Source organism: Ylistrum balloti, unplaced genomic scaffold, assembly GCF_031769215.1.
Source record: "Ylistrum balloti isolate Yb309-2 unplaced genomic scaffold, AGI_CSIRO_Ybal_v1 Utg370638, whole genome shotgun sequence".
Taxonomy (NCBI): domain Eukaryota; kingdom Metazoa; phylum Mollusca; class Bivalvia; order Pectinida; family Pectinidae; genus Ylistrum; species Ylistrum balloti.
The window spans coordinates 55,784-74,283 of NW_026782389.1; the positions used below are offsets into that span (position 1 = coordinate 55,784).

The 18,500-nt window shown below is 33.0% G+C and overlaps 1 protein-coding gene across 2 annotated transcripts in view; it reads left to right on the plus strand.

The window, feature by feature from the left end:
• LOC132557179 (nuclear valosin-containing protein-like) overlaps nt 1-18,500 on the plus strand; it is a 53,368-nt gene that overhangs the window by 13,518 nt on the left and 21,350 nt on the right. Inside the window, exon 1 of one of the 2 annotated variants that reach the window (XM_060221675.1) lies at nt 17,873-18,241. The exons of the other annotated variant lie outside the window; for it this stretch is intronic. Within the exon in view, the coding sequence (XP_060077658.1) occupies nt 18,173-18,241 (69 nt within the window). The 5' untranslated portion in view covers nt 17,873-18,172. Of the gene's footprint in view, nt 1-17,872; nt 18,242-18,500 lie in introns of those variants that run through there. 2 annotated transcript variants of the gene reach the window in all.

Consider the following 18,500-nt stretch of genomic DNA (forward strand, 5'->3'; position numbering starts at 1 on the left):
GTACCATATGGTCATCTGATTACTGAATTATCAGTTTATCAGGTTACAAGTTAGAAAATAGAATTATTTTAGATAGGTCTGAAAAATTCTAAACATTGCGTTTATTGTAACTGCTGTCTGAAACAACTTTTAATATTTATTGTATTTACATGTCCATGCCACAGTAGGAACTGACCAGAGAGATCAGTGATTTTTAAAGACACTTTAAATGCCAACCAATGCATGCTCATTATACTCAAGAAGCAGCGATAACAAACTTTCGAAGTTGAAATACAAGATGGCCGCCTTTCCATTTTGTGGTCATAGAAACGACGACAATTCAATGTCAAAGTTGCTCTTTCAATTAATGGTTTGCATTGTTGTCAATGAATAATTTATCTTGGTTAAAAAAAGCTAAAAAAATGTCAGAAGATGGCAACATATATAAAGAATGTAGATATGGCCCTTGATCTGTCGTGTCAGGTTAATTTGTGGTTGTTATAAATGACAGAGTTATGCAGACAACGCAGTTAAATGTTTGCCTGCATAGTTTTGTCATTTATAACAACCAAATGTGATTACCTGGTATATGACAGTTCAATGCTTAAATATCATTGTTTTAATTTTTCAGATGCAAGAACATGAACCAGAATGTCCGAAAAAACCAATTCGCTGTAAATTCATTAACGTTGGATGTGACTTCTCTGTAAGTCTTAGAGTCCAAATTAATGAAGCTTGGTACACAGATATGGTTTCATTTACGCAAAATATCTTGTAGCAATATCTTACTTTTTGGAACTCTTTACATTTACTGCTGGGGATGGCATGGAAAGGGCAGAATGGTTATTAATATAAGCTAACTTTTGATGAGATGTATACACATATTTACCTTGACTGATCACAAGGGGCTGATACGCAGAGCCAAAAATAGGTCAAATTGACCAAAATTTCATAGATGTTCTACTGTTCCTGGATGGAGGATTTGATAAAGGAAAATTAAAATCTTGAGTGCAATTTCTTTTAATTCAAAGTTTTTTTTTTAAATTCATAATATTTTTATTTTTCGACGATTTTTCAAAGCATAAATATTTCACTCACACCCATACCAACGCCACACTCACACATGGTTGGAGTACACACACACGCCCTCATACACGCCAATACACAGACACACCACAATATTTAAGGGCCTAATATCATTTTCAGTCTAGTCACATTTTAATAATCATCATCATCATAAATAATATATATATAGATTGTACCCAACATATCATCATCATCCAACATCATCTTTCACAATACATTATCAACAGACATCAATCATTATCGTCATCATCATCATCATCATCATCATCATCATCATCATCATCATCATCATCATCAAACAATCATCACCATCTAAACATCGTCATCATCATCATCATCATCATCATCATCATCATCATCATCATCATCATCATCATCACACATCAAACATCATCATCATCATCATCATCATCATCATCATCATCATCATCATCATCATCATCAAACAATCATCACCATCTAAACATCGTCATCATCATCATCATCATCATCATCATCATCATCATCATCATCATCATCATCATCATCACATCAAACATCATCATCATCATCATCATCATCATCATCAAACATTAACTAGAAAATTGACAAACTCCGAACCAGCATATAGTGGTGGCTATGAAATTTGGCCCAGCCTATACATGCTATGGAATGAGTACACATACACACACACCTTCACACCCATACACACCCTCCCTCACACATACACACACACGATCACACAGACATACATATAAATATGATAGATGGGAAAGGGTGGGGCAGAAGAGAAGGGAGAGAAAAGGCAATGGATCAAAGAGGGAGAAAAGAGGAAGAAACAAGCTGGAGGGCTATATCAGATACTGCCTATTTCTACATTTATAGTTAATTTATAGGTCAAAATGAAAAAATTGAAATGATAACCGAAATTGTGGTGATGTCGAGGTTAATGGAGAAAGCAGCTCAAAATGTAGTTTATAATTCCAAAATAGGTTTCCATTTTTTCCAGCAGTTCTCGAAATTCCTTTTTATGCGACAATTTTTAGAAGAAACAATGTATTTTTGTACTCGGAAGTGATCTTTTATTGTGTTTATGAGACCATTTAAACTTAGAGACTTGTGCAGACATCTTGTCTTATATATATAATGTTTAATCATAATTAAAATTTCATTACCTACAACATTAGCTTTAGGAGAAAGAATACCGAAGAGATAAGTTTCTTTGTTCATCCAAAATGGATGAGGACGACACACCTAGTGTGTCGAAACATGTCAACCATTAAACTTGACCTAATCTACCGAAGGTGTTGTCTGGCTGTCTGTTCCTGGTGAATGTAATTAAAGTTAACAGGAGAATGTAGGTAAGTTTCTTTGGTGGTGCAGTCGCTGAAGAATGGATACCTCTAGGTATGCAGGGAGTCACTCAATGTTTAACGTAATACAAATATCATCATAGACGTGTGAACTCAACATCGATCAGCTTAACAGGATCAGTAAATTTCTAAACTTTTATTCTTGCCAACCGGTTTCGCCAGTTACGGCTCGTCCGGGCAAAGTCACGACAATTTTCAGCACTGAAGTACCACCAAAGTGGTACCCCTTATTATGTGACATGTATTAGTATAGGGGCGATAAATCTGAATTACTTATGTACAATATGGTGTAAAAGAGTTATCATTATTAACGATTACATCGTCCACTATAAATAAGAATTGACTTACATGATGAACAAAAATCAAATTGTTCTGATTATTATTCTGTTATAAGTCCATAATTCTTTCATCCTTACAAAAGGTACCTTCACTCTAGTAACTCTAGTTAAAGTTACTTTTTCTAACAAAATCATTTCTATGACATGTTACAAGAAGTATTGTGACTCAGGTGACCGTTAAGACCCTTGTGACTCTTGTTTATCCACAAACCTCCTCCTCAGTTTTGAACCAATCTTTTTCAAACTTGGTACATTTAATTGCTATGACATAAAAATGTGGTTTCATGAGTGGCAGTTTGATTGGACAATATTTGGAAGAACTACTACCTTTTGTTGTTTTCAAAATGTTAATCATGTACGGAGATCTCCTCTCTCCATTTTCACTTGGGTTTTCTTTCAAACTTGGTAGGCTTATACCAGTTCATCATGACATGAAGTGGTGATTTCCTGAATGGCTAATTGATTCGACTGTATTGGGAAGATTTATTGCACATCCTTTTTTTCATACTGTTAATCCTATAAACAGATCTCCTCTCATAGTTTTCTTTCAAACTTGGTAGGCTTAATCACCATGACCTTGAAGTTGTGCTTTCACGAACAGTAGTTGGATTTGACTCTATTTGGAAGAGCCACTGTCCCTTGTTGTTTTCATAATGTTGATTTTGTCCAAAGATCATTTCTTACAATTTTTAATAAATTTCTTTCAAATTTGGTAGACTTAAAGCACCATGACCTTAAGTTGTATTTTCCTACACAGCAACAGTAAATGAATGGATAATAGGCTCCAAGGGAAATTTTAGGTCAGCTCTTGCAGAGATCTCTTCACAACCTGTACTTCAGGTTTAGGTTTCTCAATATACGTTATATCTGTACTGAATGTATGATTAAGGGTTGATAGATATCCTATATATATATTGATATTTAAATATTGGTGTTTGGATATTCCCATCAGTGTTTGGATATTCCCATCATTGTTTGGATATTCCCATCAGTGTTTGGATATTCCCATAGGCCCATCATTGTTTGGATATTCCCATCAGTGTTTGGATATTCCCATCATTGTTTGGATATTCCCATCAGTGTTTGGATATTCCCATAGGCCCATCATTGTTTGGATATTCCTATCAGTGTTTGGATATTCCCATCATTGTTTGGATATTCCCATCATTGTTTGGATATTCCCATCAGTGTTTGGATATTCCCATCATTGTTTGGATATTCCCATCAGTGTTTGGATATTCCCATCAGTGTTTGGATATTCCCATCAGATCATTGTTTGGATATTCCTATCAGTGTTTGGATATTCCCATCATTGTTTGGATATTCCCATCAGTGTTTGGATATTCCCATAGGCCCATCATTGTTTGGATATTCCCATCAGTGTTTGGATATTCCCATCAGTGTTTGGATATTCACATCAGTGTTTGGATATTCCCATCATTGTTTGGATATTCCTATCAGTGTTTGGATATTCCCATCATTGTTTGGATATTCCCATCATTGTTTGGATATTCCCATCATTGTTTGGATATTCCCATCAGTGTTTGGATATTCCCATAGGCCCATCATTGTTTGGATATTCCTATCAGTGTTTGGATATTCCCATCATTGTTTGGATATTCCCATCATTGTTTGGATATTCCCATCAGTGTTTGGATATTTCCATCATTGTTTGGATATTCCCATCAGTGTTTAGATATTCCCATAGGCCCATCACATTGTTTGGATATTCCTATCAGTGTTTGGATATTCCCATCATTGTTTGGATATTCCCATCATTGTTTGGATATTCCCATCAGTGTTTGGATATTCCCATCAGTGTTTGGATATTCCCATAGGCCCATCATTGTTTGGATATTCGTGTTTGGATATTCCCATCATTGTTTGGATATTCCCATCAGTGTTTGGATATTCCCATCAGTGTTTGGATATTCCCATCATTGTTTGGATATTCCCATCAGTGTTTGGATATTCCCATAGGCCCATCACATTGTTTGGATATTCCCATCATTGTTTGGATATTCCCATCAGTGTTTGGATATTCCCATAGGCCCATCATTGTTTGGATATTCCTATCAGTGTTTGGATATTCCCATAGGCCCATCATTGTTTGGATATTCCCATCATTGTTTGGATATTCCCATCATTGTTTGGATATTCCCATCAGTGTTTGGATATTCCTATCAGTGTTTGGATATTCCCATCAGTGTTTGGATATTCCCATAGGCCCATCATTGTTTGGATATTCCTATCAGTGTTTGGATATTCCCATCATTGTTTGGATATTCCCATCATTGTTTGGATATTCCCATCATTGTTTGGATATTCCCATCAGTGTTTGGATATTCCCATCAGTGTTTGGATATTCCCATAGGCCCATCATTGTTTGGATATTCCTATCAGTGTTTGGATATTCCCATCATTGTTTGGATATTCCCATCATTGTTTGGATATTCCCATCAGTGTTTGGATATTCCCATAGGCCCATCATTGTTTGGATATTCCTATCATTGTTTGGATATTCCCTTCATTGTTTGGATAGTTGTATTCTTGTTTGCTGTTATTCCAGGGATCACAGGAAAATGTTAAAAAGCACGAACAGGAGTCGATTGACCACCACCTGCAGCTGACCACTGTGTATACAGCCAGCATTGATGTACAGAGTATGGAGATTCGTAGAGAGATACAGGTCATTACTTAATCTTTAGCTAAATATAATTTATTATTTTAATGTGTTAATACTTAAGTGTATACACAAATCTTTTCAGTACATTTCAAAAAAAAAATATCAGTGTGTTAAGGTATTAACCAGCATCATTGAAAAGGTATGTAATGTTTTTTACACTTAACTTGTGAAAATGCTTTGTGTAAGATCTTTACATTTATATTGGCAAATGTTATGGAAATGGAATTCTTTCCTCGCATAATGAAGGAGTATTTCCATATTTGTTCATATAGTTAATATAGAAAGGCAGTGAGAGGACAATAGAAAACATATTATACAGCACTAGAGTCATAAAGCCATATCTAGATCATCATTTACTATATATTGTAACAGGACATCTCTGCCAGTCGGAAGGACTATAAGAAGACGGTGGATCAGTGTCTGAGAGAAGTGGCCTTGGTGAAAGATGGTATGGAAGCCAGCAGAATAGCTGTCAAGGATATGAAGGTTTGATATGATTAATTAAAATAGATATTGGCAAGTGCCTTAAACTTTTATCTCATTTTTTGTTTTACCACTCTTTTGTGTAATTGTAATGTATTCATCAGTTATCAATACTTTTGCTTTAAAACTGGCACTATTCTTCATATGGATATGATTAATATTAAAGAGGAAATTTTGATAAAGTAGATATAAGACACAGTAAATATAATCAAGATTCATGAATATGTCTTTGATTATCCTATCATCCAATGAAAGAAAAAACATTTATGACTATTATTTTAGAATTTGTATTCAGATTGACATGTGTGTATTGATACAGTAAATATAAGGCAAGGATAGAAATAATTTTATTAGATGGTAAAATTCTGTATCAGCAGGAAACATTTCTCTATATGGTTAATGCATTAATCAACAAGAGAAATCAAATCAATGATTAGAGTTTACAACGAAATTATTTAGTTGAGAGCTGTTGCTCTGACTGAAAGGGTGATCCACCTTGAAAGAAGAGTCGAAGATTTGGCAAAGAAAGATACAGTTGATAAACAGGGACGTGATATCCAAACCCTTCGTGATGGTCAGACAAACATCTCGGAACGAGTAACACAGATAGAACGAAATGGAGCTGGTGGAGGAATAGGAGAGGGTGTCCCAGGTATTGATAACATTGATAACACTAGTTTTCCAGTAAATACATTGTTGTTTAACATTGATTTATTTCTTCAGCTTTGTTCACTCAATATATATGATGCTGATGAAACAGGATCCATGCATGTAAACATATTTTCTTTCTAGGACTTGAAATATCACATGATCTTTATCATTAGTACGAGAAGGATTAATATGTTTTATGGCTCAAAAGTCACAGTTACCGATACTTATTTACATAAACTGCATTCCCAGCCATGTAATAGAGGTCACAGATTGATGTGTAATGTTACATATGACTCTCTTGTTCCTCTGAGTGATATCCCAGTGCATCATGTCCTAACATGCCGGGCAAAATGATATATAGGTCAACATTTCTATTTATAGGAAAAAAGGCATTTTATTCATTGTCAACTCTAGATCTGAAGTTCATTTTGATCAAACTACAAGCAGAAGTCATATATGATAATACCTCAGTCCGAAGGTCAAAATACCTCAGTCTGAAGGTCACAGTCATTTATCACTTTAGAAACATAATTTCTTAAAGGTCTTTGGTAAACCTACTCGAAGGTCAGCTATTATTATACCTGGAGTTATAGTTTCATGGTCACAGTCTATGAGTCAGTTGACTCACAGCTAATAAAGGTGCCATCAAATTTCATTCTTATAATATCAAAATATCTAAGGCACTTTTCATTCTTATAATATCAAAATATCTAAGACAAGTGCCATTTTCAGGTTATGTAAAAGGTCACTCTAATCTTTTAAAAAATTATTGTGCTCTAGTGACATTCCTTGATGGTTTTTGGGTCAGGAAGGTCACCCTTACTTTTTTCAAAAAGTTGTTATCTTGGAGCTTCATTCCTTGAAGAATTGACATCAAAATTCACACGCATATAAGGCATCAACATACATTAACAACTTGGTGTTTTCAGTGTTGTTGGGTCAAGGTAAACTGCTACTACATTTAACTATATCAGAGCTCTAATGGCTTCATTCCTTAGAAGATTTTGATCAACTCACACTTACAAAAGACAGTAATATCTTTGAAAAGTTCCAGTTTCAGGGTTGTTGAGTTAAGATCAAGGTCACTTGTTATTTTTAGAAAATCATGTCAGCACTATAGCAACTTCTCATCTGAAGAAATTTTTATAAAAACCCACTCACTTATAAAGCATTTAAATGTCTTGAGCAAGTTTGAGTTTCAGAGTTGTTACTAGGTCAAAAAATTTCTATTTTTATAAGAATTGTAACCAGCAATCTAGTCGCTTCATTCCTGACTGATTCTCATACACTTACAACTGATTATATCACTTAATTACATATTGGTGATAAAACTGTATTGTCACCTTGTCACTCTTATAAAACTATATTGTCACTCTTATAAAACTATATTGTCAAATTGTCAGTCTTATAAACTATATTGTCACATTGTCACTCTTATAAATATATATTGTCATATTGTCAGTCTTATAGAACTGTATTGTCATATTGTCAGTCTTATAAAACTATATTGTCACATTGTCACTCTTATAAATATATATTGCCATATTGTCAGTCTTATAGAACTGTATTGTCATATTGTCAGTCTTATAAAACTATATTGTCAGTCTTATAGAACTGTATTGTCAGTCTTATAAAACTGTATTGTCAGTCTTATAGAACTGTATTGTCATATTGTCACTGTCTTATAAAACTATATTGTCACTTATAAAACTGTATTGTCAGTCTTATAAAACTATATTGTCATATTGTCAGTCTTATAGAACTGTGTTGTTGTCACTCTTATAAAGCTGTATTGTCATTCTTATAAAACTATATTGTCTTATTGTCACAATTACAAAACTATATTGTCATATTGTCACAATAATAAAACTATATTGTCATATTGTCAGTCTTATCAAACTGTATTGTCATATTGTCACAATTATAGAACTGTATTGCCATATTGTCAGTCTTATAAAACTATATTGTCAGTCTTATAAACTATATTGTCATATTGTCACTCTTATAGAACTGTGTTGTCACTCTTATAAAGCTGTATTGTCATTCTTATAAAACTATATTGTCATATTGTCACTCTTATAGAACTGTATTGTCATATTGTCACTCTTATAGAACTGTATTGTCATATTGTCAGTCTTATAAAACTATACTGTCACTCTTATAAAACTGTATTGTCATATTGTCAATCTTATTGTCAGTCTTATAAAACTGTATTGTCATTCTTATAAAACTATATTGTCATACTCTTATAGAACTGTATTGTCATATTGTCAATCTTATAGCACTGTATTGTAATATTGTCACTCTTATAGAACTGTATTGTCATTGTCTATAAAACTGTATTGTCACTCTTATCAAAATATATTGTCATTTTGTCACAATTATAAAACTATATTGTCATTTTTATAGAACTGTATTGTCATATTGTCAATCTTATAAAATTGTATATTGTCAGTCTTATAAACTGTATTGTCATATTGTCACTCTTATAAAACTGTCATATTTGTCAGTCTTATAAAACTATATTGTCATATTGTCACTCTTATAGAACTGTGTTGTCACTCTTATAAGCTGTAACTATATTGTAATATTGTCACTCTTATAGAACTGTATTGTCATATTGTCACTCTTATAGAACTGTATTGTCATATTGTCAGTCTTATAAAACTATATTGTCAGTCTTATAAAACTGTATTGTCATATTGTCAATCTTATAAAATTGTATTGTCAGTCTTATAAAACTGTATTGTCATTCTTATAAAACTATATTGTCATATTGTCACTCTTATAGAACTGTATTGTCATATTGTCACTCTTATAGAACTGTATTGTCATATTGTCAGTCTTAAAAACTATATTGTCACTCTTATAAAACTGTATTGTCATATTGTCTTATAAAATTGTACAGTCTTATAGTAACTGTGTCATTTTGTCACAATTATAAAACTATATTGTCATTTTTATAAAACTATATTGTCATATTGTCAGTCTTATCAAACTGTATTGTCATATTGTCACAATTATAGAACTGTATTGCCATATTGTCAGTCTTATAAAACTATATTGTCATATTGTCAGTCTTATAAAACTATATTGTCACTCTTATAAAACTGTATTGTCATATTGTCAATCTTATTGTCAGTCTTATAAAACTGTATTGTCATTCTTATAAAACTATATTGTCATATTGTCACTCTTATAGAACTGTATTGTCATATTGTCACTCTTATAGAACTGTATTGTCATATTGTCAGTCTTATAAAACTGTTTTGTCACTCTTATAAACTGTATTGTCATATTGTCAATCTTATAAAACTGTATTGTCATTCTTATAAAACTATACTGTCACTCTTATAAAACTGTATTGTCATATTGTCAATCTTATAAAATTGTATTTTCAGTCTTATAAAACTGTATTGTCACTCTTATCAAAATATATTGTCATTTTGTCACAATTATAAAACTATATTGTCATTTTTATATTGAATTGTATTTTGTCTTATAAAATATTGTCAATCTTATAAACTGTATTGTCATAATATTGTCACAATTATAAAACTATATTGTCATATTTTTATAGAACTGTATTGTCATATTGTCAATCTTATAAAACTGTATTGTCAGTCTTATAAAATATATTGTCACTCTTATAGAACTGTATTGTCATATTGTCAATCTTATAAAACTGTATTGTCATTCTTATAAAACTATACTGTCACTCTTATAGAACTGTATTGTCATATTGTCAATCTTATAAAACTGTATTGTCATATTGTCAGTCTTATCAAAATCCGTAACAAAATAATGGCATATTCTTTTTTTCATAACTTATATCAAATAGCACCATCTTCACAAATTATTACAGTGTAACAGCTGAATGGGGGTTTTTGGTATGGGACATGTGTTGCTTTAGCAGTACTGAGTATGTTTATCTTGTTTTGATTATTGTAGGTAATGTTGCTAACCAGATACAGAACCATGAGAGACAGGTTGGCTTGATAGATGTCCGCCTAGCAGAATTAGACCTCAGACTCCAGATACATGAGACTGCTTCTTTCAACGGCACCTTGATGTGGAAAATAAGAGATTTTGCAAGAAGAAAACAGGAAGCACAGACTGGACGAACACTGTCTCTGTACAGTCAGCCGTTCTACACCAGCCAGTTTGGTTACAAGATGTGTGCTCGAGTTTATCTGAACGGAGATGGCATGGGCAAAGGTATCGGTCCTTTCCAGTCCTTGATAGTTATTTTCCTGTCACAAAACACCTGTGAGATTATGGTCACTTTGTTGTGGCATCTATTTTCAGTCTTTGAGGGAAGAAAACAGGCAAAGGTTAATGAAGCCTGATGGGGTTATGTGGTTTTAATTTTTTGCCTATAACTGACCTCAATCTACTTTCAAGGTCACTTGAATCGAACGTATTAGTACCTTAAATGGCTTCATTCAAACAAGTAGCCTTTGTTAAGTTTGACTGAACAACAAAATGGCCAAGAATGTTGATATTTGCCCTGTAGCATGTGAAATGCTATTGAGATTCTTCATATAAATGACCTTGACCTTCTTTCACATTAATAGCTCACCTGGCCCAAATTAAACATTTTATGAAGTCCATATTAACTTTTGAAATATGGGTCTTTTGTTTAAAATGTATAATGATATAATCATGAAATCTTGACTTATTCAGGTACACACATGTCCTTGTTTTTTGTGGTTATGAGAGGTGACTTTGATAGTCTCCTTCCCTGGCCATTCCAACAAAAAGTGGTGATGATGCTGCTAGATCAGGACACAAGAACAAGACACCTTTCTGACACCTTTAGACCTGACCCCAACAGCAACAGCTTTAGGAGACCACAGACTGAGATGAACATTGCATCTGGTTGCCCCCTTTTTGTCTCTCATACCGTATTGGAAACAAGAACGTATCTTCATGATGACACTATCTTTATCAAAATTGAAGTCGACACAAATGGAATTAATCCTCCCTAACGAAGGCGGGCCTTGTTTCCAGATGCACAATGATTGTGCATTTTTTGCAGCCATCTATGTAGAAAACGTTGCTTGTCAGTATAATTGTAATACTAACATTGATCACATAATGTGGATAATCACTGAATGCATGAAATGGATGTCTCTCAGTCATCAACTCATCACATGCAGTAAAGCTTTGATGTACCATCATATAGTTCCACCTTGCAATATGTTTTCCTTTTGTTTTTTTACCCATGTTTCAACATCTTTATGGGAATATAACCACCCAAAGAGAAACATTTCTGGCTGTAATAAGAAAGGAAATGAGGCCCAAAAATGTGCCTTCCCTAATGACCGATGTCTTGACGTGGTTGGAAAGCTTAAAGACCTTCTGTGTAATAAAAAAATTGATAACGACAAACAAAAGCATCGTAAAGAAGTCAAAGGATTGATGAAGAATTTCATGCTCTGTTTTGTTGTTAATAACAAGATGAATGACCAATTGTTTACAAATGTAGTATTTATCAGATAGTCTGTTTGTTTAAGCTGTTAATTTAAGGTAGCATCATCATATTATTGTTCATACTATCATTGTTAAAACCGCTTTTTAAGTAATATCTAAACAAAAAGTAAAATAGCTGTCTGATTTGACCCAGTTTCCTGTATTCCCAGTACCAATTACAAAAAAATATAGAGTAGGACACTGTCTTGTGTACTAGTGATACATATCTGACACTTTTGGTGTCAGTCAAACATTTGTGTGATTCAAGCACAGTGTAGATGTGTTGAGGTGGTACACTTCAAAATCAATCTGTAATCAGAAACAAGTAATGACTATACTTGGTAATTAAATGGACAACTTTGGTGATAGAATTGACTCACTTGCTGACTTATCGGTAAGGTAGAAATTCAATTGATAACACCATGTTTGAGAATTCTATGTTTCACCTCTTCGGTTTCATTTATTAAAGAGTACACTCTAGCCCCTCATTTAATGTTTAACTCTTATGTTTGAAGTCTGGTGTAGATCGCAAAAGAACTTGTCCTGTTGTAGCAGTACAGTGATAAAGTTTACTGTATGTTAATGAAGATATCTTGGCCAATATTGAATTTGTTTGCAAAACACATAGCTTGTTTTCATTTAGTTGGTACATCAAAATAACTTTGCTTTTGCTTGATGAAGTTAATGTCCAAGAGGGGTTATTTTTCAGTTTTTATCAATTTTATCATAACAGAAATGGAGGTTTTTCACAGTTGTAAACTTTTTACAGAAAAATTTTTTGCTAACCATGTGCGTTTGGAAAGATATTTCTGCATTGACTAATGAATGCAGTATTAAACATTTGATTGCTGACTTCCACAAACTGTTGAGGTGGGAAAAGTGATAAACACATTCAAGCATGTTGCAACTATTCATCTATTCTCATCTGTTGTTAATGTCCTAAGAGAAGGATTACGTGAGATTTAGTCCAGCATTGTGTCAGATCAGTATTGATGATCTAGTGAAACAGAAATCGTTGATATCATTTTACAATGTAATAGAATTACGGTGACAACATGTAACACAAACTTTTGATAACTTCAAGTGGTTTTTCTGCCCTAGATTTTTTTGCCAATTTTGAATAATTTAAACTTCATTTTTTCCCCACAGCATGGATTCAAATATCCTTATGTTATTGTTTTTGCCTATACACCCATTTATGGTTTCTCCAATGAACAAAGGATTTTACCTGATAAAAACTAATACTGAAAGTCCTCTGGTAAATGCTAAAGCATCCTTAGATGTAGTCAATGATTGGGTCTCTAGTCTTGTGGGTATAAATGAATTTTTATTTAGTCCTGTTTTCAGTATCATGCGATATACTTGTACATGTTGTTTTCTAGACATGTTTTTAACGACATATACATCTTTTTTCAGTTATTTTTTCTTGTTGTAGGAGTAGCTGGAACTTTGGGTTTGTGACCAATGCTTTACCGGTCTTACTGGCAGATCACTTTTTTTACTGTCAGTGTTCTGATTGAGTAGCGGTCACTTACCCTGATCATCAATATGTATTTAACTTTTTCACAGGGTACACAAGTGAGGAAAGACAAATCATAATTGACAGGGACTTTTAAGGAATTGCTAGGTTCGAATGGTGGAGGAATGCCTGGGTTCCTGGAGAAAACTACCGACTTGCAATCAGTTCTCGCAGTGTATGGGATCTTGAATACATATTGATGATATTAGGAGTAAAAGAGACTGTTCCAGTTACCTCTCCATACATTTCATCATAATTAAATCAGTTTACACATGTTTATGTTTATATATTTAGGTTTGTCATATTGTTGATATTTAATGCACTAGTTGTTCGATCATTCAAATAATACTCACCAAATTTTACTAAACAGTGGTTATAACAATCAATGAGAAACAAAGGCTACATATGCAATTTATATTTACAATTTGATATTTTGATCCCAACTCTATATCATGTACTTGTTTCAGTGGTAAATCTCAATAATCAATTTTACATATCACTACTAAGCATTGTTTGAACCACATTGGCATGCAAATTAATTATTATCCTTTCAAAACACAATACTTGATAAGAAATTTTCCTTATAGAATTCAGACTATTGTAAATGTGACATCAACAAAGCAAGATTGGCATTTTAAAACTTAAGATTGGTATTTTCAAAAAACTTGAATATATTCAGGCTTGAGTGTGTGCTAATGGCACAATGTTGGAATTTGATTTTTGGTTGTAAGCAAGTTGTAACAATACTAATTTATTTGTTACAGGTAAGTCAAGCATACTGTCAATGGTGATGAGTTATTATTTAGCATTGGTCTATTTATAGGAATATTTTAGCCCTTCATTTCAGATGGTGGATCCATCAAATTGCTCTTTGTCCTTAGTACATCAATCTCAAATTTCCAATGTATATTTGCCTTAGTCCAAAGTTATGCATACAGGTATTCCATTTTGGGGCTGATCAGAGAAACAAGATGGCTGACAGGTGGCACTCTTCGATTTTGACAATGAAAATTTGTTATGTCCATTTCTTGAAGTACTGGATGGAGCTCTTTAAAATTTTGTATGTCCTCTTGGATTTGGCAGTTAAGAATTCTTATCACTAATTCTAACGAGAAATTTTCTAATTTCATAATTTAGAGCAAAAACAGAGGAAAGCAGAAAAAAGAAGTGGAAAGATCCATTTTTGATAGAACAAATAAAGACCAAATGATGGGATCTCTTGTTTTGATATATATAAGTTTTCTATCAATAATTTTGACATTGCATTGTGATATTTCAAACCAAGATTGTCAAAAGATCTACAAATATTGTGAGTTAAGTAATTTGAAGTTTTGATGCTGTATATGTTGCACATTAAGTTTAGATTAATACTGAATTATACCTCTTATACATGTTGACTTCAGTATGTAAACACAATGTGTATCAATTGATGTTGAAAACAGGACTAACGTCTCCCCCCTCCCTCCCCCCCCCCAAAAAAAAAATGAAAACAAAAAAAGGAGAGGCACATGATTAAAGCACTATTTAATATATGTTGGTTATAAACAACCTTGTGCTATCATGTGTGATCAGTTACAAGTTCCGTGAAAATAGTATTGTGTTCAAGAATCAAGAACAAGATTTTCCAAGTGTCAAATAAATTCTCTATATCTCCCAGTCAATTCAGGGCCTACTTATTAATCTCATTTCTAAATTTTCAGGTGTGATCATTTTGATGAACTAGTAAGGCCCCACTTTTATAAAACATCTCAACTTGAGATTTCCTCAAGTCGAGATTTTCCTCAGCTAATACCTCCTTGAAAATATCTTGTATGAAAATTCCTCAAGGAATTTCAGGACATCCTAGCCGATGCCTTCCTCCTGTTCCTTGAGAAAATTTTATGCAAGCCGTTTTTGAGGAGATATCAGCTGAGGAAAATCTTGACTTGAGGAAATCTCAAGTTGAGATGTTTTATACAAGTGGGGCCAGATAACATTGGTGTTTTCTTTGTATATATTTTTTTACTTGTATTAAACTAACACTTAGGCAGATAGAACTATTTGATATAAGTAACATGGCTAGAAATGTTTTGATGTATTACAGTCATAAATTTTACTGTTCATGTAGATCTTCTGGAATCAAGGATTTTAGTCAAATCAATCAGAGATAGGATTTTCAGTACAATGGATACAATCTTTGATGCACATGGTATATATATATACACTGATTATTGTAAATTAATGTAAAATCAAAACCATTGACAGAGATTCCTATGTATACCAAAAAGTCTACATATATTGCTGGTTTGTGTTCCATATCGAATCAGAAACAGTCTATTATATATTTTGTGTGTTATACAGAGAGGGATATATGACAATTCCTTTATCTCTGGAACCAGCCTATTTACAAACCTTGTCTCGGGTACCACAGAAAAGTTTTATCAAAATCTTTACATGTTTACATTTTGTGACATCCGAAAGTGATTATCTAATGAAAGATTGTACTCCATATTTTGTAAAGGACAGAGGTTGGCTACACACTAAAAGTGATTATCCAATGAAAGATTGTACTCCAAGTCTTTTGAATAATCAGCATTAATAACCGTTGCTGATTGTGGTTTGAATTCACTTTCATCAATTGTCAACAATAATTAGTGCATTGTGATATATTCAGTGTTTTGAAAATTTTTACTTGTATGTATTTTTCTTAGTACTTTGTTTACAACTGTTGGTGGTTTGGCATCACTTTATCACATAAGTCTCAGCTATAGAAATTCACATATAGCTAGTCGCAATAGTGGGCAGTGGATCTTCATATTTTCAGCAGATGCCTATAGCAAGGGCTAGCTGTGGAATTACAAGTCTGTTAGCATCTTTCAAACTATAGGGACATATGTTTGTTAGTGATAATATTAAACATTTGATATAGCTGTATATAGTTCATACAGAAGCTTGATCATAGATGTTTCCATTTTACTAATCATATTGCATTTTTGTTTTTTGTATAAAACTTTTGACAACATGGATATCTTCATGATGAATCAATTATAGATGTTTACTAAGTATCATAGTATATACTGATTCTGTATAGCATCTATTTGGCAGACTGTTTTACCGTTTTTTTGTTGCCTTTTGTGCTTTCAATAAAAATTATTTTAAACCTGTTTTCTAGATATTGTATTAAACAGATCACAACATTCAATCAATCGTTTTTGATTAATTACATTCTTGTTTCTGTTTTCAAAACATTTTCACAAAAGATATTTAAAGTGTTTTTTTTTTCAAATCTTCCACATATAATGTATCTATTCACTTGTCAGCTTCTTTTATTTGAAAATAGAAATCATAAATCAGACTTGTATCACCTTGTAATCAACATACAACCCAAGGAGTGAAGCCAATGCTGTTGCTTTGGTGTTGGTTAAGGGTGTTCTTTATACTCCTCGCTTGGATACCTAACAGGTATGCAGGGTGGTTGGGGAGTAGGGTGAATTAAGTAGGATATCAGCTGCAACAAGCTCAAAGTAAGTTGGCACTATTTATTTCTTATTGTTGACAGGTTGTGCTCCCTTATGGGCTTGGTCAGGGCATAACAAGTAAGAAATTATTCCCCTGAAGTACATAAATTATTGGCATGCGTCTTCATGACGTTATAACGGAGGTCTCGTGTGTGACATTCTATAATTGTTGCCAGTAAACAATATAGTTGAATTGTATCTGTAATTATAATAAAAGAATGAATTAATGTATCTTAAATGAATATGAATATAAATATCACAAATTAGTGTAATTAACCAGTTTATAAAATATAAGACCTCTCATGTAAACAAACTGTTGGCTGATACTGACTGCCGTATTGGTTTGTTGTTCAGACTAACATCTAGTTCCACTTTGGTAGTAGACTCTGATTGGTAACCTAGTGTCTTGTGATTGCGGGTTATAATCATTGCCTATGTATGCTTTCCTGTAATTCTTCCATTTGATGAACTTTTTTGCATAGTTCATTTTGGGACTGATCAGAAAGAGAGAGAATTAAAATGATGAGCAGGTGGCTATCTTGGATTTGGACACTTAAAGTTTACATGTACAAGTCATTTCTTGAGGAGTGATGGTTTGATATTATTCTCATTTTTTTATAATGAAGTGAATGAAATTAAGAGAAAAAAGGTAAAGATCAAACTAATAAAGAACTTATAAAGATCATACAAAGGCAGACGCCAAAATCCCCCGTTTTCATTGGGCTAGTCCCTGACTGTACAAAACATGCCCTATAAATAGAAGAGACTGTTTTTTTTGTAAGCTAGATCACTATTTTTCTAAAAAAAAAAAAAACAGGCTATTTCCGAATTGGATTGAATAATTTTTAACCTAGAAGTATTCGACACATGTACCCGACATCCATTTTTACGAAAGCTGACAACTAGTAAGCCCTTCCGGAGTCAGTTTCGTAGTTAGTTTCTACCTCTTCCAAGTTATTTCCGGAAATTTCATCCGCTTCTTTAAGCATTTTACGCGTGTTCTGCTGTATCCGGATAGAAACTCGTGGGTACCGTTTTAAATTTATGATTTGTCGTGTTTCAATTATTTTCAAATGAATTAGGTTTTCACATGTTACTAATCGATTATGTCGTCCCAAAGGAAACAAAAGAAGCAATATTTTAGTGATCCGCGGTTGTTATCTCGAGTTCGACAGGTATGTAAAAGCTACAGAAGTTAATCTGATAATGTTGACTTTTCAGTCTTTTGCTTAATAAGCAAATGTTTAAGATATCAATAACATGGCTTTTAATGTTTAATGGAAAAAAGTCGTAAAGTCGTTAAAGCATAACAGCAAACGTCACGTTATTGCAGCCATCTAAATGGATCCGTCAATTTGACTTCAAGTAAAAGCGTCTCCTGATTTATGAACTACAGACTAACCTACTCCAACAACGGAAGGGGTTTATTTACAC